The following is a 22,238-nucleotide window of genomic DNA, read 5'->3' on the forward strand; positions in this document are numbered from 1 at the left end:
AGAAACAAAAAATCATGGCCCCCAACCTATACCATAAATACCCCTGGTTGAATCTTGTGGGGGGTCGAAGCCCAGGGGGCCCACAGCACCACTGCTGGGTGGGGAGGGGGAAAGTCCCAAAGGGCACATTGTGCCACTGGGGAGGGGGAAGCCCCAGGGGCCCTGCTGCCACTTTGGCCACTGCAGGCAGGGGAAGCCCTGTGGAGCCTGTGGGGTAGGGCTCTGCTGGGGGGTTATTCCTTCCTTTAATCGCTGTGGAAGCAAACAGTGAAAGAATTTGCTCCTCTTTTCTATCAGGCACAAATAAAGGCAGGCGGGATTATTTCCAGGGCTGTAACTAATAAAAGAGGGGCTAGCAAAGGAGGGTTGTGATCCCTTGAACTCTAGGTTATGGGCCCAGCACACTTCCACTGCGCCACTTTGCTGTAGAGGTAGATGCCTCCATGACTCATTCACAGCGCTGCTCTCCTTAGTTGGCTGAGCTCACAGGCTGTGCACTGGAGAGTTGTGCCCATGGGATTTAGACGCTTTAGAGGAAGGTGATTGTACATGTTTTGTGTCACATCTCCAACGCTGAACTGAAATGTGGCCGCTGCATTCTCAGCCGGGGTCTCCTTAGTCTAATGATTCAGGAAAACCAGCCCAGTCCCCTGCTTTTCTCCTGGTAAGATCCAGCCAGTCTCCTGCCCCCCTCCAGGCTGAGGATTCCCCGATTCCCCGAGTGTCACAAACCCCCTGCGAGGGGCCCGGCGGGGCATGGTCAGGCCCGGGGAGGAGCCGCCTCTTCCTGTCCCAGCCCGGGAAACCTTTGTTTTTTGCAGCGGGGCCATGGCCGGGGCCGGGAGCGCAGCGCGGAGGCTGCTCCAGCCCTGCAGCCCGCGGGGCAGCGCGGTGGGTCCGGGGGCAGCGCGGAGCGGGCAGGGCCCGGGTGGGCAGAGACACGCGTGGGGCGGACACGCTCCTGCCAGGAGGGGCCGGGCCCGGCTGCCTGGTTCGCCCCCTGCCCGGGTGGGTCCCCGAGCTCCCCGCAGCCGGAGAGGTGCTGCCCGGGGATGCCCGGGGCGAGTGTCCAGGGCGGGACGGAGCGGAGCAGCCTCTGCTGCGGGGCCGGGGCGACGGAGCCCGGGAGCTGCTGGGCCGGGAGCTGAAGGAGGGGCCTGGAGCGCGGCTCGGTTGCAGAGCTCGGAGCCCAGGAGCGAGGGGATGGGGGAGCTGTGGGGTGGATCTGGGGTGTCAGAGCCGGGCTGTGGGGTGGAAGAAGCGCCTGGGGACTGGGGCTGCTGGCAGTTTGGGGATGTGCTGGGGGAAGCAGGGATGGGGATTGGGCATTTGCGGGGGCTCCAAGTCCAGATCTGGCCCTGCGGGAGCTTTGGGGGTTGGAGCTGGGGAAAGTGGGGGACTGTCTGAAGTTGGCTGCTTGGGGTGTTGGTGAGGCCTCGGTCATGTGGGGAGCTGGGGGTTGGGCTGCACCCCCTCACTGCAGCCTGGGGTCTTCCCTTTTCTCTGGAAAAGCTGCTCCCTGTTTCACCATCTCCTCTCAGTCTGAGTCCCAGCGACTCTGCATAGGAGTCTGCAGGGCAGGATGGGCCCTGAAATCTGACAGCTGGGAGGCCCTTTACAGCAGTTTCTAACCCTCCCTCCCCTGCTCCTTCTAGGAAGTACCAGAAAAGCATCTGGCCCCCCTGGGAAAAGAGAGAGAAGCAGCCAAAGCAGAGGAGGAGCGGCACAGCGAAGAGCTGCTGGTAGGTGCCCAGAGCCCACCGCCACTTAGGTTTGCCTGGCATAAGAATGATCTGGTGAATGCAGGGCCCACCCTGCCAGCCTCAGCCAGGCAACCATCCCCACTGGAGCCCAGGGAGAGGGCAGGGTCACGGGCCTAACATGATGCCCTTAGGATCCAGGAGGCTGCTGGGCAGGAGAGGGTCAGTCTGTGTTAGTCCAGAGACCTGCCCACGGGCTGTCTGGATGTCACAGTGACCAGGGATCCTTTCTAGCTCCTAGGGAGGATGGGGGGGAAGGAGATGAAATGTGGGCTGCAGAGATGGAGGATTTGGCTCAGTGCAAGTTGATGAGGTTTTGGGGAAAAGAGTCTCTCCTGTTGGTGATGTACAGCTCACTCCTGCCCTGAGCCCTCCTCCCTTCCCAGGATAAATGAACTTCCCATTACTCACCACAAGAGATCTTGTGTTCTGGTAAATAACTCTGCCACCTGCCCCGAGGCGCATTTATGATTTTCCCCAGTTACCGAGCAGATGAATTTCAATGTTGATAAATGCAAAGTAATGCACATTGGAAAAGGTCATATCAAATACACATAATATGATGGGGTCTACATTAGCTGTTACCACTTGGAGTCACTGTGGATAGTTCTCTGGAAACATCCACTCAATGTGCAGCAGCTGTCAAAAAAGTCAACAGAATGTTGGGAATCATTAAGAAAGGGATAGACAATAAGAGAGAAAATATCCTATTGCCTCTGTTTAAATCCATGGTACGTCCACATCTTGAATACTGTATGCAGAGCTGGTCACCCATCTCAAAAAAGATACATTGGAATTGGAAAAGGTTCAGAAAATAGCAGCAAAATGATGAAGGGTACGGAACACCTTCTGTGTGAGTAGAGATTAATAAGACTGAGGCTATGGCTACACTACATAGCTTTTAGCAACACGGCTGTGCTGCTAAAAGGCGCGCAGTGTAGCTGCTGTTTGTTGGCAGGAGAGAGGTCTTCTGCCGACAAAAATCTTCCACCTCCCACAAGCGGCAGCAGCTTTGTTGGTACGAGAGCGCTCCTGCCGACAAAACGCTGTTCACCCTGGCGCTTTTCATCGGTAAAAATTTGTTATTCGGGGGGAGGGGGGTGTTAACACTCCTGAATAACAAGTTTTGCTGACGAAGTGCCAGTGTAGACAAAGCCTGAGACTGTTCACCTTGGAGAAGAGACGACTAAGGAGGGATATGATGGAGGTCTATGAAATCATGACTGGTGTGGAGAAAGTAAATAAGGAAGTGTTATTTATTCCTTCTCGTAACACAAGAACTGGGGTCACCCAGTGAAATGAATATGCAGCAGGTTTAAAACAAACAATAGGAAGTATTTCTTCGCACAACGGACAGTCAACCTGTGGAACTCTTTGCCAAGATACTAACTCAGTTAAAAAAAAAACTAGAGAAGTGCATGGAGGACGGGTCCATCAATAGCCATTAGCCAGCATAGGCAGGGATGATGTTCCTAAGCTCTCTTTGCCAGAAGCTGGGAATGGGCGACAGGGGATGGATCACTTGATGATTCCCTGTTCTGTTCATTCTCTCTGGGGCACCAGGCATTGGCCACTGTCGGAAGACAGGATACTGGGGTAGATGGACCATTGGTCTGACCCAGTATGGCCGTTCTTATGTTCTATGTTCCCCTGTTACTGAGCCACCCTCTCCCTGTTGCAGAAACAGACGGAAGCCGAGAGGCAGAAGATCATCTGGGAGTGGAAGGAGCTGCGAGGGTTTCTGGAGGAGCAGGAGCAGCAGATGCTGTCCTGGCTGGAAGAGCTAGAGAGAGCCATTGTCCAGAGAAGGGATGAGGGCATCTGCAGCCTGTCCTGGGAGATTTCCCTGCTCACTGAGAGGGAAGGAGAGAAGGGGCAGCAGCCGCTGAGCCAACCCCTGCAGGTCAGACTGTCATTGCAATGATCATACGCAGTGTTCCTATAGGAGCTTCTGAGCCCTAGACCCCAAAGCACTTTACAAAGTGGGGTCAGGGGCATTATCCCTATGGGACAAATGGGGAAAGTGAGGCAGAGGAAGGGGCAGAGCCCTGCCCAAGACAGTGAGTCTAGCAGTGGTGCCAGGGATGGGTCCTGGGAGTCCTGGATGCTGCAGCCCCAAGACCTTCTCTCCTGGAAATGTCTGTCTGCATTTGCACTTGGAGGGTGAAATCCCCTCCTCCACCATGCTGAGGTCCCGAGCAGGCCTAAGGCACCTCCCACTGCAGGTTAATGGGTTTAGTGGGGCCAGGGGCCTTCTGGATCTCTCAGCACTAGGGGGAATTTGATTCTCAATGCAGAGAAATATCTTCTGCCTGTAAAGTGCCCGGGGAGAAGCTTTCCGCAGTGGCGACCTGCCCGCAGGGATTGCTGGGGCTGTGTAAGGGAAAGTCCCGGGTAGGAGGTGCAGCTGCTCTGGGAATGTAAACCTGAAATTCCCCTACTGCCCGAGGCTTCAATGGTGACCCCTGCAGAGCAGGAGACCTCCCCACCCAGGGACACTCCCACTGATTGCCTCCTCTTTCTCTCCCTCTTTAGGGTGCTGGGAGCACTGGGGGCAGGTAAGTCCTGGGCTCCATTTCCCTCCCTATCATGGGCCGTTAGTTTTGATAACAGCACTGAATAGGAAGCTGCCCCCTGTCCTTGGAGCATGTGATTCTGTCTCCCCTAGTGGCTGACTCGGGTAGGAGAAGAGCCGTTTACTGTCTGATCACTAATGAGGTCACAGCAGGGCTGCTAGACATAGCGCCGATGGGACAGACCAGGCCTGTCTCCTGGACTGATGTGGCCACGTCACGTATTCAGAGGGTGCAGAATCTCAGCTTTCACATTTTTTAAAGTGAGTTGCTGGCCCTTAGCACCTCTGCAGTGTAAACGGAGACAGTGTTGCCTTGCTGGGGCTGGTAGCAGCCTGAAGCTGTAGCTCTGAGAGCGTGAACTCTCCTGTCCCCTGTTAATGTCATCAGAGTGTCAACTGAAATGACGACACTTCAATGTCAACATTAAACGTTCTGTGGCTGATCACTTGAGCAGGTGGAACGAGGAGGGGGTGGGAGTGAAGCCTTTGTGGGGTGGGAATAGGGGGTTTCTGTGGGGAGGGAAGAAAAGAGGAGAGACACAAGGACAAGGAAGCAAGAGAGAAATGGAGAAAGGAGGATGGGAAAGGAAGGGAAACACAGGGAAGAACTAGCAGGGGCCCAACAGGGGTGTCCGGGAGGGGGCTGTTTTCCTCCTGAGTGATACTGAGTGTGACAGACAAAGACTTGGCAAAATAATAAGAACTAAAATTATATTTCAGATACGAAGGGCAGATTCTCCCCTTGTTCCTTGTACGTGGGTGTCCCATGGAGAACAGTGGGTGTTCTGCTGTGAATGGAGCAGGGCACAGAGTCCTAAACTGATGTCCTGGCTCACTGGCCTTAACGGACAGTGCAATATGGCCCTCTCTGCCAAATGAACTGGACGCCCCAGGGTTACTGCTTCAGCTGAAGGGCTCGAGGGTTTGTTATTTAAGGGCCCACGTTCATTCCCTGCTGAAGACCTGGGCTCTGACTGTGGCCACTGTCAGCCTGTAGGACCTGCCCACTCTTTGGTCTGTGTCTCCTCCCTTTCTACATAATCCCAGTGCTGGTGCCCCTTGTTACTGCAGTAAACCAGTGTAGGGGGTGGCTCAGCACCCCACAGAACCAGAGCATCCCTGAGAAAGCTACAGAACAATATCTCCGTTCCTTGCTCCAATATCTCCCCACTTCCCATCTCTGTGGGGAGCACAGGGCTGAGATGACTCACCATGACAATGACCAACTCAGGCTACAAAGCTCAGATCCAGGTTTCCTGTAGTTTGGGGGTTGCTGGGCTGAGGGTCGGGGGATCAGGCCTATTTCTCAGCCCTCCTTTCCCCAGCAGGGAGGACAGGACATTTTGGAAGCCAGAACTGACATTTGCGGAGCTGGAGAAGAGACTCAGCGATTTCTCTCTGAAAAGTGCCATGCTGCAGGAGGTGCTGCTGGGATTCAAAGGTGAATTGGAGTCTGGGGGTGGTGTCTCCTCTGGTTAGAGTGACCCTCACCCTGGGGAGGAGTCGGGGACTCTAGTGATGTCACTGATCCTCGGCTCCATCTCACAGCCCAACTCAGTGAGTCACCCTTCCCCATGGGAGTAGCCCTGTGGGGCTGGCTCTGTCTGCAGCGGCTGCGTTATCGGCCTCTGATCTCTGTCACCATCTCGTAGTTAACAGCAGTTACATTAATAAGCAAATGGGGATTTCTCCATGAATGCGAGGGCCTGAATTCTCACCTCTCCCATCTTCTCCTTCCCCTAGAGACGCTGCGACGGGCGCTGGGGAGTGACACAGGTACGTGTCTGTCTCTGACTGGCCATGGGGAGATTTCAGACCAATAACCATGTTAACGACAGGGGATCGCAGCCTCCAGCACCTGGAAGTTGTGTAACAATGGGAAGCGATGTTACTTTGTTCTTGCACCAGTATATTTTCAACTGACTTCTCTTAAATATTTTAGCTCATCAATATCACGTAAGCATTTAAAGTGTTTTGCAGTTTTTTTAGTATTCATTAATTTTTTTGCCTTTATTTTCTTTAATTATTGCATTTTTTACTGACTACATTAATTTTAAGAATTTTATTTTGCAGTTTCAATTGCAGTAATATTAATAGTGTTTTTAATTAAGTTTACATAGTCTAATTTTAAAGCTCTTTTTTAAAGACCGCTAAGGTCTTTGACAACTTTTCCTGTTTTTGAGTGGCTGCTCGATACTTTTTTTTTTAAATACAAAGGCTGAGCTTTTTTTTAAACATATTTATTTGAAAGTTTGTTGGTATAGTTAGAGTTTTTTGGCTTTTTAAATAAAATATATAGACTTTTGTTGTTGTGACTTTTTAAATTGGTAATGAATTCAAATTTTTTAACTTCTAATTATTTTAGTGCACTATTTACCTCTTGTGACACAGGTTGTAGCTGATTTTTACACTTTAAATAAATAAAGCATCTATTAGCATCTAATTTTGTTAAAACAGCAATTCAATATTTCTTTTTTGCATAACCTGCACTTCTTTAAGACTGCAATGTTTGGGTCTTTTAATTAACTTTTTGCTCTAAACTTTTTTTTATGCTTACATTATGCTTTAATTAATTTATATTTCTAGGAATTATTTTATTCATTTCAGATAGAATCTTAATTTTTTTCCTCCAATGCATTCTTAGCCATCCCGATGATAATTAATTTCTTGGAAACATCCTCAGCAGAATTATTTGAAGGTGTTGCACCAGAGAGTAAAGGTACAGAGGCAGTGGCTTTTGGGAAACAGGGTAGATTTCATTACTAATGCTGCTCTTAAAAAGAAGGGTCTTTTTAGAAAAATAGTTTATCTTACAAGCACAGAGAGACTTTAATAAAGTCACTAATCACAGGAGCAATGGGTCTCTTTGGAACATATTTTAACTGACAAGCCTTTATAGCCTTTCTGAGAAACAGGATAGAGCTATGGTCAACATTAAGTGCAAATTAATAATCATGCATCATGAGGAGAAAGAGGAGGGAATACAAGTTAAAATATAATGAAACAAAGCCTCTCAGAAAGGAAATATATCAGTTTAGTAGCAGTGTTGCCATATCAGGGGTGAGGTGGGAGATGATTTTCTTCCCACCCCCGCATCTCTTTTTAAAAGTCCGAAAAGGAATAAAAGTGGGTGCCATCGTTTATTTTTTATTATTTTGTTTACTAATTAAATCCATGTCCCTAAGACCAAATTTGGCATAGGTTACTTTGTTCCCACGTTTTCTTGTTCAGCAAGCATAGATCTTAGTACTGGCCCTGAACTACATCATTAGCCCCCTTTTGTTTGGACTAATTACATTTTCTGTAGTTGGTCTTCTTGCACCTGTGCATGGCATTCATGGATGAAAATAATTTAATCTACTTTTCATCAACTTGTTACTATAGGGTATTGTAAGATCTTATGAACTTTCGTCTTCCTTTTACAGTGAAGTAAGGAAGACGGTTCAAAATGTGGGTGTTATTGGAATTAATAGTTCCCAGGGTTGGTCCATATATGCCATAGCACTTGGCTCATTCATGCTTTGTCCATATACAATGTAGCACTCTCTTCCCATGTGTAGTCAATGACGATACAAAATAATCTAGGCTGGTGTTTCTCAGCTGGTGGTTTGCGACCCCCGGGGGCTCAGGAAAGGCAGTCTGGAGCCTGTGAGATGTTGAGTGTTTCATTATGATCGAAAGCAAAGAAAATCTCACTCCCCTGTTCATTGTGGTCAAGTATTTTCTGTCAGCCTCTAGAAATATACAAGTTATATATAGATTCAGCATGGATACATGCTTTATTCTTACTTTTTTAGTAAATGTTTGGGGATCGGAAAAAATGTGGCTTCCAATAAGTGGTACTTGCTTATTTATTTCAGCTGGGAAATTAGGCAGTTTTCAGCTGTCCACAGTAACCCTTTCATTGCCTGTATCACAGCCAGCGAGACTGAAACCCCTTTGGTGGTTAGTAGAGATGGGGACGAGGCAGAAAGTTTGGATCCAAACCGGCATTCGGTGCTGTCAGCGATCACAGGAGAGTAAAGGAACCCAGGGATCGTTGGTCACTAAGTCTCCCAGGGAGAGGGAGGGGAGAAGGGGAAAGAGAAGACAGAAAATTAAGGAGAAATAAGTGAGGGGGGCGGAGGTCACAAACGCCCAAACCTGCCCACAACAAGTCATAGAGTCAATAAGTCTAGGGCCAGAAGGGACCACTGGATCATCTGTCCTGACCTCCTGTCTAGCACTGGCTGCCAACACCACCCAGCACCCGCCCACTAAACCCAACCGCTGGAGTGCGACCAAAGTCTTGCAGCCCACAGGAAACTGGACTATTATATGCCCCAGGCAGAAAATAGGAGGGACCGAGGTGCACCAGTGCCCCAGACTCCTGAGGTGGCATGGAAATGGTTAAGTGAGATATTTCTGGGGAATCCTAGTGAGTGCCCCACACTGCATAGGAAGATGAAACCCCCCCACTGACAAAAATTCCTTCCCCATCCCACCTATAGTGTCAGTTAGACCCTGAGCATGGGAGCAAGAACCAGCCAGCCAAGCCCCTGAGAAAGAGAGAGAGAGACTGACTGAGTGATCAGTGCCACCTCACAGCCCTAGTCCACCCTGCCCAATATCCTGTCTTCTTCTCTGGCCATTCTTGAAGCTTCAGAGGAAGGAGATCAAATAAACCCTAGTACATTGTGGTGGGAAAAATCCCTTCCTGACCCCTAGCAGTGGTGGCTGAAACTCCTGAAGCATGAGGGTGAGGCACATAATACATAAAATGGATGTGAGCCCCATTAATGTTCCACTATTTGTCTCTATTGACAATGGCTTCCATCTTAATATCACCAGCAAACTTCATTTCATTTACTGCACCAGCACTGGGCAAACTTTGTCCTATCCCTGCCTCCGCCTGGTCCCCATGGTGGGGGAGTTGCTCTCAGGGTTTTAAAACTAGCACAGTGGGTTTAGTGCTGCTGGGAGGGGCTGTGTCTGGGCTGTGGTAAAGTGATGGAATGTTTTCCCAGCATGCGAGTCAGAAACATCTTGTGCAGGGAAAGGGCCAGGGCGAATCATGATGTGATAGGAACTAAAGGTCCTTCTGAAATCTTTCCTGTCACCTTTCTCACCCTGACAGGAGGCAGAGTAACACCCACCTTTGACTCCAGCTTGTCCCAGCCTCCCACGGGACAGGGAAGGGAACTGGCTGTAGTGGAGCCAGTCCAGGTAGGGATTATTGCGGGGTTGCTAGTGGCTTCCTCCTGGAGGGAGAGGGGCAGGAAATACTGAGGGCCTGAGATCTTTGGGGGAGTTTAGTCTGGAGGTGGGAGGGGGGCAGGAAATACCCAGGGTGGAGAAAGGGAGGGGGACAAGGCGTGTGACAAACTTGCTGGGAATTGTTTAACTCAAGTCCTGGATTCCGGGAACAGACCCATGGGGTTTGGGGGAGGAAATTACCCTATTTGTGGAATGGGGTTGTGTTGGGGGTGGGGAAACGCTGGACAGCCCTGGGAAAACGTATCAGATTCCCAGTGCAAGAACATAAATCTACTCGCCAGAGGCTGCTATGAGATATGAAGGGGCAGAAGCGTTACTCATCAGTGGGGCGTAGAGTAGATAACTCCTCACCTACCTTCCAGCTGCTGGCAATGGGAAGCCTGTTGAGACTCCTACTGGGGAGCCAACCCTGGAGCCTGCTGAGGGCCCCATCCCCCACATCAGCCTCTGGCTTGGAGGTGTGCGATGAATGAGAAGACCCTTCCCCCTCTGTCTGCTGGAGGGGACTAGGGGATCTCTATCTCCCCTCCTGTTTTGCCTCCTGGCTGCTCTGAGCGGGGGAGCGGGGGACTCTGCTGACTGAGCCTGCCAGAGCTTCCATTTGATTGACTCCTCTCCCTCCATGAATAGTGGGGCTGTGAGTGGGGCAGCAGGTACTGAGTGTTGGACACTTCCTCTTTCAGGGGCCGGTGACCTTCGAGGAGGTGGCTGTGTATTTCACCAGGGAAGAGTGGGCTCTGCTGGACCCCTGTCAAAGAGTCCTCTACAGAGACGTCATGCAGGAGAACTATGAGAATGTGACCTCGCTGGGTAAGGATTCCTGTCCCCTCGGTTCTTAGAAGGGGAAATGAAGAGTTAGGATTCACGCCCCCCGCCCCCCCCAAATGCCACCTCTGCTCTGCCCTGTTTTAGCAATAGCCCATTGAGTGCATTGAAATGGGGCAGACTTGGTCCCTCAGGGTTCACATGCACCTCCCTTCATATCAGTCACAGCTCTGCCAAGCTGCTCCAACTGCTCCCTCCACCATCCAGTTACAGCTACAGCTGACCCAGTGCACACAGCTGGAGGGCATGCCAATAAATGCTGGTATTCCCATCTGTGAACACAACACAAACAATGGCACGTTCTTAGTCCTTCATATCTATTGTAGAATCATAGATTTTATGGCCAGAAAGGATTATTAGGTCATCTAGTCTGACCTCCTGTATAACACAGGTCATAGAATTTCATCCAGTTACTGCTGTATTGAGCTGAATACCTTGTGTTGGACTAAATCCTCCCCCAGAAAGGCATCCACTCTGACTTGAAGACTTCAAGAAATGGAGAAACCTCCACTTCCTTTGTTAGTTTGTTAACCTTTGCATCAGCCTTATTGAGCCATTCCCAGTGGCTAGTCCCAGCTGCAGGGCTAGGGGCAGAGCTAAGGTTGCATTTTAGGGGTGGTGTGTATATTAACTCTTCCTTTTCTGGTTTTCAGAGGTTTAAGTTTAGCCACCACCAACATAGTGGAAAGGCATGAAACAGAACTGGGCAACCTGTACTCAGTATTTATGTAGGTTATGGGCATTTGATTTCCTTATTTTTTTAATAGACTTTTTTGGCACTCTTGGTCTGCATGAGAGATTTTGCCAGCATAATTCTATCAATTAAGGATGTGCTTTTTCACATCCCTAACAAACAGAGCTCTGCTGACAAAACTTTGCAGCTCAGAAGAGGCCAGAGTCTGCTAGTGGATTTTAAAACACTTTAAAATATTGCTCTCAGCCCTGAAATTTTGGAATCAGGGAGAAACTTCTAATAGGAACTCCTTCAGAATGCAAGCAAAATGCACAATACAGTGTAGTGGGAGGAAAGGGATAGGTATGTGGAAGACTGGAGGGTATCAGGGAAGGATGGGTACTATGGAAGGAAGAGGAGGTGAGGAATCAGAGACAGAAGCTCCTGGGAACAGGGAGTGTGGTGGTTTGGGGGAGTGGGAGCCTGGGAATGGAGAAAAGGGGGTGGAGGTCCCAGCAGTGGTGCTGTTGGAGGGGGAGGATTGGGTAGGAGATCTGGGATACTTGGAAGTGGAAAAGACTGAGGATAGTGTGAAAGGGGATGGGGAGTGGTTGCTCCAAGGAGTGGGAAGGATCTGGTGGCAGTGGGAAAGGAAGGTTTCAGGGAGGCAGATATTTGGGGCCCTCCACTGAGAATATCCTTGCCAAAGTCTTTAATGAGTTCTCCATAAGCAAAGCTCAGAACCAGTACTCCATCCTTATTCTTCTTGACCTGTCAGCCACCTTTAATACCACTGACCATGGTCGTCTTCTTGACATCTTGTCTTCTTCCTGGCTCTCCTACTTCTGTAACTACTTCTTCAGTGTGTCCTTAGGTAGATCGTCCTCACCTCCACTCCAGTTTTCTGTGGGGGTTCTACATGGCTCAGTCCTTGGTCACTTCCTCTTCACTTTATCTCTGGGAAATCTGACCCCCAAACACAAATTCAGCTACTGTCGGTATGCTGATGAATCACAGATATACCGCTCTGCTCCAGACCTGTCTCCTTCTGTCCAAACTGAAATCTCAGCCTCCCTCTGATGACTCCTCGTGGATGGCTAGCCATCAACTCAAGCTCAAACAGCTCAAATGTTGATAAGAGAGCTCTTAATCCCCCAAACCAGCTCCCCACTTCCTTTCTTGCTGTTCACTCCAGAATTATCTGATGGAATGTCAGAGCCTCTGGCCATATTTCAAACTCAGATGACTGGAGAGGTCCCAGAAGATTGGAGAAGGGTTAACATAGTGCCAATCTTTAGAAAGGGGAAAAAGGAGGAGCTGGGGAACTATAGAGTAGTCAGCCTGACCTCAATACCAGGGAAGCTACTAGAGCAATGTATAAAACATTCAATTTGCAAATACTTGGAGGATGAAGGGGTAATCGATAGCAGCCATCATGGATTTACTAAGAAATAGCATGACAAACCAGCTTGATATCCTTCTTTGATAGGGTAACTGGTTTGGTGGATAAAATAGACCTGGACTTCAAAAAGGCTTTTGACACAGTCCCATGAGTATGCTGGAGAAATGCAGGCTCAACGGTACTCCCATTAAGTGGATATATAATTGGTTACACAACCGCAAGCAAAGAGTAACTATGAACGGAATGATGTCAGATTGGAGGGATTTCTCAAATGGGGTTTCACAGGGATCTGTTATGGGTCCGGTGTTACAGTGGAGTTGCAACCTACGTGGGGGATAGGTTCTAAAGTCAGTGTGTAATGCAAAAATCGCGTATAGTCAAAATTACCATTGAGTGTAATGGCGGGTGGAATCCCCCACACTACAGGTACAGTATTAAAATTGTTGTTCTCTTTTTCTATTTTTTTTGCTGAGCGCATATAGTTAAAATCGTGTAAGTTGAATCCGCATATGATGCGACTCCCCTGTATTTAACATCTTCATTAATGACCTGGATGTAAGAACAGAGAGCATACTGATCACATTTGCAGATGACACAAAGCTGGGGTGGGTTGTCAACACTTTGGAGGATAGAGCAAAACTTCAAAGGGATCAAATTGGTGAACTGGGCTATAGACAACAATGAAATTCAACAAAGACAAGGGTAAGGTGCTACACTTTGGGAAGAAAAACCCAATGCACAGATACGGAATGGGGGATAACTGGCATGGCAGCAGCACCGCTGAGAAGGATCTGGGAGTTGTGGTGGATCACAATCTCAACATGAAGTCAACAGTGTGATTCTGCTGCAAAAAAGAAGCAAATGCATTAACAGAAGCATAGCATGCAAATCATAGGTGGTGATAGTACCGCTCTACTCAGTACTGGTTAGGCCTTAGGGGGAGTCCTGGGTCCAGTTTTGGTCACCACTGCCTAGACAGATTGTAGAGAAACTGGAAAGAATCCAGAGGCAAGTGACAAAGATGATCAAAGGGATGGAACGCAAACCAGTGAGCAAAGGCTGATGGAACTGGGTGTGTTTAGTTTGGGGAAAAAAAGAGTTAATAGGGAGAGATATGATAGCGGTCTTCAAATACTCGAAAGGCTACGTAAGCGTGTGTGGCTATCCTTCCTGGTCTATCTCTGAGGGAGGCCAGGCCTCCTCGCTGTCGTGCTCTTAGCACTGCAATCAATTAAGGGGAATTAGCAGTCTTCAAAGCTCAGGCCACTTGATCCAGGCTGAGCAATAGTTAATCTATGGTGCCCGGCCCTCAGGCAGGACTGGCCACCAACAGTTAGTGCTCTGGCCTGCAATCAGGGCAGAGCTGCAAAGTCTCCAAGCCCAGGCCCTCAGGCAGGGTGGGGCAGCAAACAATTAGGGGCTTTGCCCAGGGCGAGCACGAAACAGTCTAGGGCTCAGGCAGGGGCAAGCCCCAGTCTAGCGTCCTAGCTCAGCGGACGGTAGACCAACACAGGCCTCCTGGCTGAAGGTGGGGTGGCAGGAGGTAGGGGGACCCTGGCCCACCTGACTCCACTGGGTCCCAGCCCCGGGCCCAAACAGTGGCAGTGTAGTCTGCCACTGGATCAGGGGGGATCCTCCCACAATACCCTTACTTAGTGTCAGGCCAACACTCAGCCAGACGATGGTCTAGTTTCCCTGGGCTACTTCCTACAATCCCCAGGGTTTGTTATCTCTGCCTCAATTTTCCTGGGATCGGTGGTCTGTGGCAGCTCCATCAGCTCATTGGCACCTCGACTGGCTGGCGACCCTGAGAGCTTTGGCCAGTCCTATGGCGGCCGCCCCAGCAGGTCCTCGGTGTCCCGCTCCGGCAGCGGGTGATAAGCGTCTGTCTCCCTCAGAAACTCCAGCCCAACTGAGCTGCAGGGCCCTCCTTTTGTACTTCTGCTTCCTGTCCTGCCCCTCAGCTTCCAGAGGGTTTGAGGTGGCTTTCCTGGCTCTGTAGCCCAATGGGCAGGTTGTGGTCCCTGCTGGTCTTCCCCGCTACAGGCTGTCATACGAAGGATGGAAAACAGTTCTTCTGTCTTGTCACAGAGGGCAGGACAAGAAGGAGTGGGTTCAAAGTACAGCACAGCAGATTTAGATTAAATCTCAGGAAAAACTTCCTAACTGGAAGAACAGTAGGAGAATGGAACAGACGCCTCGGGCGGTGGTGGAAGATTATTCACTGGAGGTTTTCAAAAGGAGGCTGGAGCCATCTGTCTTGGGTGGTTTAGTCGCAGCAAATCCTGCACTTTGGCTAGATGACCTTTGTGGTCCCTTTTAACTCTATGGTTCCATCTAAGGGGAACCGGGGTTCGCACTTGGAAAAAGCTAATACTAGCATGTTGCACATTAAGGGTATGTCTTCACTGCATCTGGAAGCTGCCTCCCAGCCAGAGTCCATGCTGACTCACTACAAATAACGGTGTAGGCACTGTTGGTTGGGCTGTAGCTTGGGTTCTAAAGCCAGGAGTTGAAGGGGTGGGTGGGCTGGATGGTCTGAACTCCAAGCAGAGCCCTAACATCAAAGCAATGTCTCCACAGCCATTTTTAATGCACTAGCGTGAGACGCAGCCTGGAAGGCAGCTGACTTCCTGATGCACTGTAGACATGCCCGAAAGAGGGCGGTCCCAAGGGAGACTGTATGAAGGTTGGGCCACCTAACTCCCTGTAAATCCATGACCCAGCCCCCTCCCTTGGCACCCTGTCACCGAGCCTTAGTGGGTCACAACTGAGGATGCCAAATTCAGGACGAACTGCTGAGAAATAGGGCAAACACAACCCAAAACTGGTGGTTATTCTTTTATAAGCTTCTGAGTAGCAGACGTGTTAGTCTGTATCCACAAAAAGAACAGGAGTACTTGTGGCACCTTAGAGACTAACAAATTTATTTGAGCATAAGCATGCCTCTGATAAAGTGGGCTGTAGCCCACGAAAGCTTATGCTCAAATAAATTTGTTAGTCTCTAAGGTGCCACAAGTACTCCTATTCTTTTATAAGATGGACCAAACCAGCCACAAAAGTAAACTCGTTTCACTACACTGGTTAACAAGAAAACATAAAGGCAGTTTTCTCAGGCATTCCGGTTCTTATAACACCATCAAAAACACCGGATTCAGAGATGAGTAGTTTTCAACCAGTGTCATTAAATGATCGTTTCTTCTGATCCCAAAGGGCCAGCCACTCCCAGGTCAATATACAACTTAAATTTTACCCAAAAATCATGCTGGTGCCAATCCTTTAGTATCTAATATTTAAAGGTTTATTCATAAAAAGAAAGAAAGGTGAGAGTTAAAATCGGCTAAGGGAATCAATTACATACATTAATGGCAAAGTTCTTGGTTCAGACTTGTAGCAGTGATGGAATAAAATGTTGGCTTACGTCAAGTCTCTGGAGTACATCTACAGCTTGGATGGGTCATTCATCCCTTTGTTCAGAGCTTCAGTCTGTAGCAAAGTTCCTCCAGAGGTAAGAAGCAGGATTGAAGACAAAATGGAGGTGTTTCCAGGGCCTTTTATAGTTTTTGCCATGTGAAGAGCATCCCATTGTTCTTACTGTGGAAAATTACAGCAACAAGATGGAGTTTGGAGTCACATGGGCAAGTCACATGTTCATGCCCAATTTCCCTCAGTCATTGCAGGAAGCCATTACCTAGATTCCAGACAGCACATTTACATGACAGTCCACTCAGTGTAGATGGGGTTCTCCCATGGTCCATTGTAAACCAAGTGTGTCTTGATGAACCACTTCATTTGAACAGTCCCTCCAAGATGTGCTAGCTAGCTACCTTGTGGGTGTTACCCTGTTATGCTCATAAGAAGCACACGGGATCTTTTTCAGGGGAAAAGGCAATATGTCGCATTTACTGAAGATACAACAATTAGCATATGCATTCTATCACACACCACACACACACACTATCCCACCAGTCAATGTTATAGTTACCAGTACAGAGTCAACCTAGTGGCCAGCTAGGTTGATCATGGGTAGGACAAGCCGGGTTCCATTGGTCATGACACATTGCTCTGGGGAAGTCTTGGCAGGATGAACCCAAAGTTTCCTGGCAAGGCACCCTGTTTATATAGCGATTTTCCTTCATTGGGACCAATGAGTTTTGCACCGTCATGCTGTAATCAATTGCTGTTTGACGAGTGCTAGTTTTCTTAAATTGTCCTTCTCATCCTTTATCTTGTTCTTTCATCAAGTTCCTCAGGGAGTTATCCCATGTTGGTTTTCATCACAACTACCTTGTCCCCATTGATAGGTGCCTGTCTCATCTTTAGAGTCATCAATCAGCCCTCCTCTGACATTTCAATAGGGGCATGTTGCAGCCTCCTGGCGCCCTTGCGTCTGTCTCCAGTTCCTCCCTCATACATCTGGTTCAGCGATGGCCTTCACACTTACCGCTTAACACATACATTCCTCATTCACACACAGAACAGAATTAATTTACACAGAACATTTTGAACAGGAACATCAAATTGCAATGCAAAAGAAAACAATCATGGCATTCTACTTATTTTAAAATGCTAAACCTACAACAAATTGGTGACCCTCAAAGGTCTGTTACTGCCTTGAAATCAGTCCAGACACAAATTCTGTCTGATGTATCTCTACCCATTTGCCCATTAGTCCATTCCTTTCTGTTATTCAAAAAGGGTGTCTAGCAGGATGTGATCAGATCATACACCAGTACACTTAATACATGCTACATAATTATTCTTTATCCTTCATTCCAAATTATATAAAATACCAACATAAAATCCTACTACTACATTTGGGGGAAGAGTTTGCGGGAGTTCAGTTCCTGATTTTTATTTGACCTCTCTCCAGCACTTGTTTTGGTTTGGCCTTCCCCTTTCCATCCCTCTTTGAGGTTTCTGTCTCTGTCCCAGCAGGTGATGCAATGGTATGTGACAAAGAGGAGCAGAATTCTCAGAAGGAAAATATTGAGCAAGTGGATAAACACAGAGCATTATCGCAAAGATCGAAAAGGAATGTGTCCAGGAGTCATGAGCAGGGAAACTCCTGTGAGATTCAGCACAGACCAGAAAGAGAACAGGGAAACCATCCAGGGGAGAAAGTGGGTAAATGTATTTCCTGTCGGGGAACTCAGAAGGACCTCAATGAAACCACAACACAGCAGGAAATCCTCAGGGGAAAGAGAAAAAATACATGCACTGAGGATGGGAAAATTTTATCTGACTACTCAGTCCTTATTAAGCATCAGAGAATCCACACAGGAGAGAGGCCCTATGAATGTCATGAGTGTGGGAAATGCTTCACTAAGAGTTCATCCCTTTCTGAACATCAGAGAATCCACACAGGGGAGAGGCCCTATGAATGCAGTGACTGTGGGAAAACCTTCAATCGTAGCTCAAACCTTTTTACCCACCAGAGAATCCACACAGGGGAAAGGCCCTATGAATGCAGTGAGTGTGGGAATACCTTCTCTTGGTACTCAGAGCATTTTAGCCATCAGAGAATCTGCAAGGGAGATCAACACCATAAAAACCTCTAGGGCTATCAATACTTTTTCTTTTAAAATTTTCCTGATTCCCACATAGTAACTTTTGAAGCTGTTTGAACTGTTTGCAGCACTGTTATCCTTCAACTTGACCAGATGAGTGGCCCAGTTTTGCCTTTTTGCAGTTTCCCCTGTTTTGAGGTGGACCCATTTGTCCTTTCTATCAACTCCATTGTCTCATGAGTAATGGAAGTGTGCCCTTCCTCTCAGGAACCAGGGACCATCAGATTTATACCATTCCTCCTATTGCAAAGTTATTGTTAGAGTCACCAATGAGTCAGATGATATCATTGCCAGTTATTCTCACATTGCTCTGGGTTGTGCTGAAGAGCAGTAATATTGGGAACTTTACAAATTATATGTAAATGAAGAGGACCAGGGGCAGGGAAAAAAGTGTCATTTCAGCCCCTGTGACACCAGAAGGATACAGGGTGACTCAGAGATTCCCTCCTTCCCCATCACCGCAGAACTGTTACCTTTTGTGTGAGCCATGTAGAGTTTATCTTCATCACATTCTATCCATCCACTTCTCAAAGTGTCATGTGATGAAGCATTCTCCATTGTCTGTGCTTGGAGATGATGCTTTGACTTCTTTAATCCTATATCAGAGTCACTATGAGTGGAGATGAAAGTGTCAAAGACCTGAAAGGGGAATTCAAATGGATCCCAAACACAGTTTGATCATTTAGAGTTTAAATCTGAGGTTCCATCTATTGGTAAAGCCACTTCTTACAAGGTAGCTATTTTGTCCCCCATTATGGCAATGCTAGGATACTAAAAATGTTGTAAATAACATAACTGACTATTGAAACAGTGGTGAGTGAAGCAGGTTTGAATGAATCAGAGGAGAATGTGATGGGAGAATGTCTTGTCCTGATTCTGAATAATCAGATGTAACCTGCTCTGGAATTTCATTTGACACTTCCATTGTCATGTATTCTGTCTCTCTGTGATGTGGGTTTCTATCTTTCCTGAAGGCTGTTTGGTCACCCAGTTGGATATTAGTTCAGTTTGATATGATGTAGCTCAGATTTATTGGAGAACTTAAGACATATGACCATTAGCTAAAGTCATCATTTCTCACTTCAGCTTTGCTTTTTCTCCATCCCTCTATGATGACATGGAGAAAGTTCAAGTGCAGATCTGTCAACAGGAGAGAACTCTCTAATTTACTGGACATGCTAACAAAGAAACAGCAGTGATTTAAAATCTCTACTCGGAAATGGTGAACAACAGCAAACGCCAACTAACTGAAGGAAATGCATATGATCACAGTGTAGTTCAATTGTTAAAGTCAATATTGTCTCAGATGATCTGGGGAGAGAATTCCACGGTAAGTGATTTTGAAGTAGGCAAAATGCCCATGTATTTGATTGCCAAATCATGTGTAGCCCAGGCCCTACAAAAGATCTCTCCTAGCTAATTCTATGTTATGGGGAATGCTGCCCTTCATGACACAGATGTTGAGGAAACAGAAGTGGGTTTTTTGTTGAATTTATCCTTTGTAGGTGTTGAAAATTTGTATAAAATCAATGTTGGAAATCTAATAGCTGCAGAAAAATAGCTATTTTTGAGTAGAATCTCCAGCTCTGGTAACAAACAAAGTTTATGATCCAGCCCTGTATCCAGTCCCTTGCCTGGAACTGTGCCACCTAATTAAAGAAAAGCTGGGCATGCTTCGGGAAGCCATTCCTCACTAACATGGCTAAGATTTTGAGTGGTTTTGTAAAGGATTCTACTTCAGACAAGTGTAAATTTACCCTAACCAAGGCCAAGGATTTGGAAAGAACTGGGGTGGAAAGAATACACACTCAGTTCTAGGTTTCCACCCCAGTAAAGCAAGCTATGGTGACCAATGACCCAAGGAAAATTGTTTGTACAACTCCACTTCCTAGTTCAGTGTCACTGATTACAGTTCCAGAGGATACCAGGGTTAGACTGAGAACAATCATCCTTCACCATTTGGATGAAAAGAGAGAGTGCTTCATAGGACATTCCTTCCCCGTGAATCCCAAACTCGCTGCCTGATTGGGTAACAAGGACTTTCAGGCTGTAGAAATGATGGTAACCCATGAGGCAACTAATGTGTCAGGCTGCAATTTCAGACTTCTGGATACACGCATGTTGAGTCCTGATTCTATGGTTTTGTGTCTGACGCTATGACTATACAATAAAGCTGATGTCGGCGCAACTGCATAATGTAGCTGCGCTGCTGTAGCACTTCTATTACAGATGCTCTCAGCCAATGGGAGCAATCTCTCCCATCAGACTTTATTAGTGTAGCCCCCACAAGTGGAAGTGGCTATGTTGGCAGGAGAAGCTCTCCTGCTGACGTATCACTATCTACACAGTAGGTTAGGACTGTGTAATTACATTGCTCAGTGGTGTGGATTTTTCACACCTCTGAGCAATATAGTTATACCAAAAAATGTCTTTAGTGTAGACCAGACAGTTCTCTCTTGTGTTTTATGCATTTACATCACTTCTCCTCTCTTCACCTACTTTGAAAGATAAAAAAGTGTGAAAAGAGAGGTATTTTTCCTCATGGTGCACATGGGCCACATATTTCAGAAGATCCTGATATATATATACTCACAGAAGTGGTTGGGACCTACGTTGAGACGAACCACAAATTGAGCCAGGGTTCAGTTGTTGGCAATGGGCATTAAAAGAAAACTAACATATATTATAAGAATTTGTGATCTTTGAATATGTTCTTGTTACCAATGAAAATGAAATTATAGGTGAAGTTATTGGTTAAAGAATAAGAGACTAATTGTATGATAATCTGAATTATTTTGGAAAAGTGATACTTGTCTTGTTTTGTTAGTCGTACAGGAAATGATGGCTAATCTTGAAAAGTTAATTTGATTTAATTTACCCCCTGTAGTGTAAGAAGATCCGGTAGAAAACCTCACTCCAATGGTTGGGATGGAAGAATGTGTGTGAGAAAGAGTGTATAAGAGAATATTGGTCCTGTATAGATTTTAACTTTTTGTGTTTCAAATAGAACTTTTTTTGCTTAGGCTACATCTACACTACGGGGGGGGGGGGGTTGATTTAAGATACGCAAATTCAGCTACGTGAATAGCGTAGCTGAATTCGACGTATCGCAGCCGACTTACCCCGCTGTGAGGACGGTGGCAAAATCAACCTCTGCGGCTTCCCATCGACGGCGCTTACTCCCACCTCCGCTGGTGGAGTAAGAGCGTCGATTCGGGGATCGATTGTCGTGTCCCGATGGGACGCGATAAATCGATCCCCGAGAGGTTGATTTCTACCCCCCGATTCAGGCGGGTAGTGTAGACCCAGCCTTAGTTTCAAAGTCTATTTCTATTAAATATTCGAAAAGTCAAGGTGTATAAGTTTTTACCCACTTAGACTGTAAGGGTTACTGACTTCCCAACTTCTCTAATTTGCAAAGAAAAGGCATGACATCTGTCACAGGATGTGTTCAGCAGGTAGGAAAGCTGCAATCGTCAACCATCAATATGAAGGAAAAGTCTGAAGTCCATTACCTTTCAGGTTAATAAGACATCTAAAGGCTGGTCTATGTTGAAAAGCTATGTTGACATAGCCACATCTCTGAGGGGTGTGAAAAGTCCTCTCCACTGAGAGAAGTAGTTAATGTGACCTGAGTCCCACTGTAGACAGTGTTAGGTTGCCAGAAGAATATTTCCAGTGTTTGAAGTGTAGACATAGCCTTAGACAGATTGATCCCCTATGGGAAGCGAGTCATGACATCAATTCCAAATTTGACCCATCTCCCTGTATGTGAGAAAGGTACTAGTATGGAGGGCTGAGCCAGCTGTCCTATTTCCTGGTTCCTCCACTGTAGCTACAGCTTTTAGTGCCCATGAATGCAGAGACTGAGAGAAATGGAGAGTTCCAACCATTGTCATTTTAGTATTTTATTGTTCCTTTTTCTATTTTTTGTGCTGGCCTTTCTATTATATCAGGGTGTGACTGTGTAGCTCAGTGCATGTGTGACAAAAGCTTATTGGTGCCAATTGGCAAAGGGGGTCATTGTTATTCACAAGCAACTCCTGTCTCAGACCTGATAAATTCACCACAGCTAATACACTGCTTTTATGTTATTTATCCAGGAAGCATAGCAGTGAGATCTCTACTGAAAGCTTGTAAATTATTGATACTCCTACGCACTACAAGAGGTGTGTAT

General features: G+C 47.3%; 3 protein-coding genes across 5 annotated transcripts in view; 2 read left to right on the forward strand and 1 right to left on the reverse strand.

Annotated features, from left to right (window-relative positions):
* The window catches only part of LOC117869997 (zinc finger protein 883-like), a 929,932-nt gene that overhangs the window by 356,079 nt on the left and 551,615 nt on the right, over window positions 1-22,238 (reverse strand). The gene's annotated exons all lie outside the window — the stretch shown is intronic.
* LOC117870029 (zinc finger protein 501-like) overlaps window positions 1-22,238 on the forward strand; it is a 561,112-nt gene that overhangs the window by 47,318 nt on the left and 491,556 nt on the right. The gene's annotated exons all lie outside the window — the stretch shown is intronic.
* On the forward strand, window positions 1,445-21,168 carry LOC117870040 (zinc finger protein 3-like). Its single transcript, XM_034757223.1, has 9 exons — window positions 1,445-1,742; window positions 3,442-3,663; window positions 4,296-4,318; window positions 5,664-5,776; window positions 6,079-6,111; window positions 6,980-7,084; window positions 9,452-9,540; window positions 10,275-10,401; window positions 17,430-21,168. Exons 2-9 carry the CDS (start codon window positions 3,523-3,525, stop codon window positions 18,050-18,052), a joined length of 1,254 nt encoding a protein of 417 aa, XP_034613114.1. The 5' UTR covers window positions 1,445-1,742; window positions 3,442-3,522; the 3' UTR covers window positions 18,053-21,168.

This window comes from Trachemys scripta, chromosome 25 (genome assembly GCF_013100865.1).
Source record: "Trachemys scripta elegans isolate TJP31775 chromosome 25, CAS_Tse_1.0, whole genome shotgun sequence".
Taxonomy (NCBI): Eukaryota; Metazoa; Chordata; order Testudines; family Emydidae; genus Trachemys; species Trachemys scripta.

Bases quoted from the DNA above. Each gene is read 5' to 3' on its own strand.
- LOC117870040 (XM_034757223.1), top strand. From the start codon at position 3,523: ATGCTGTCCTGGCTGGAAGAGCTAGAGAGAGCCATTGTCCAGAGAAGG. The intron at 7,085-9,451 runs GTAGATTTCATT...TCACCCTGACAG, and splicing joins AGTGGCTTTTGGGAAACAGG to GAGGCAGAGTAACACCCACC. The intron at 9,541-10,274 runs GTAGGGATTATT...TTCCTCTTTCAG, and splicing joins CTGTAGTGGAGCCAGTCCAG to GGGCCGGTGACCTTCGAGGA.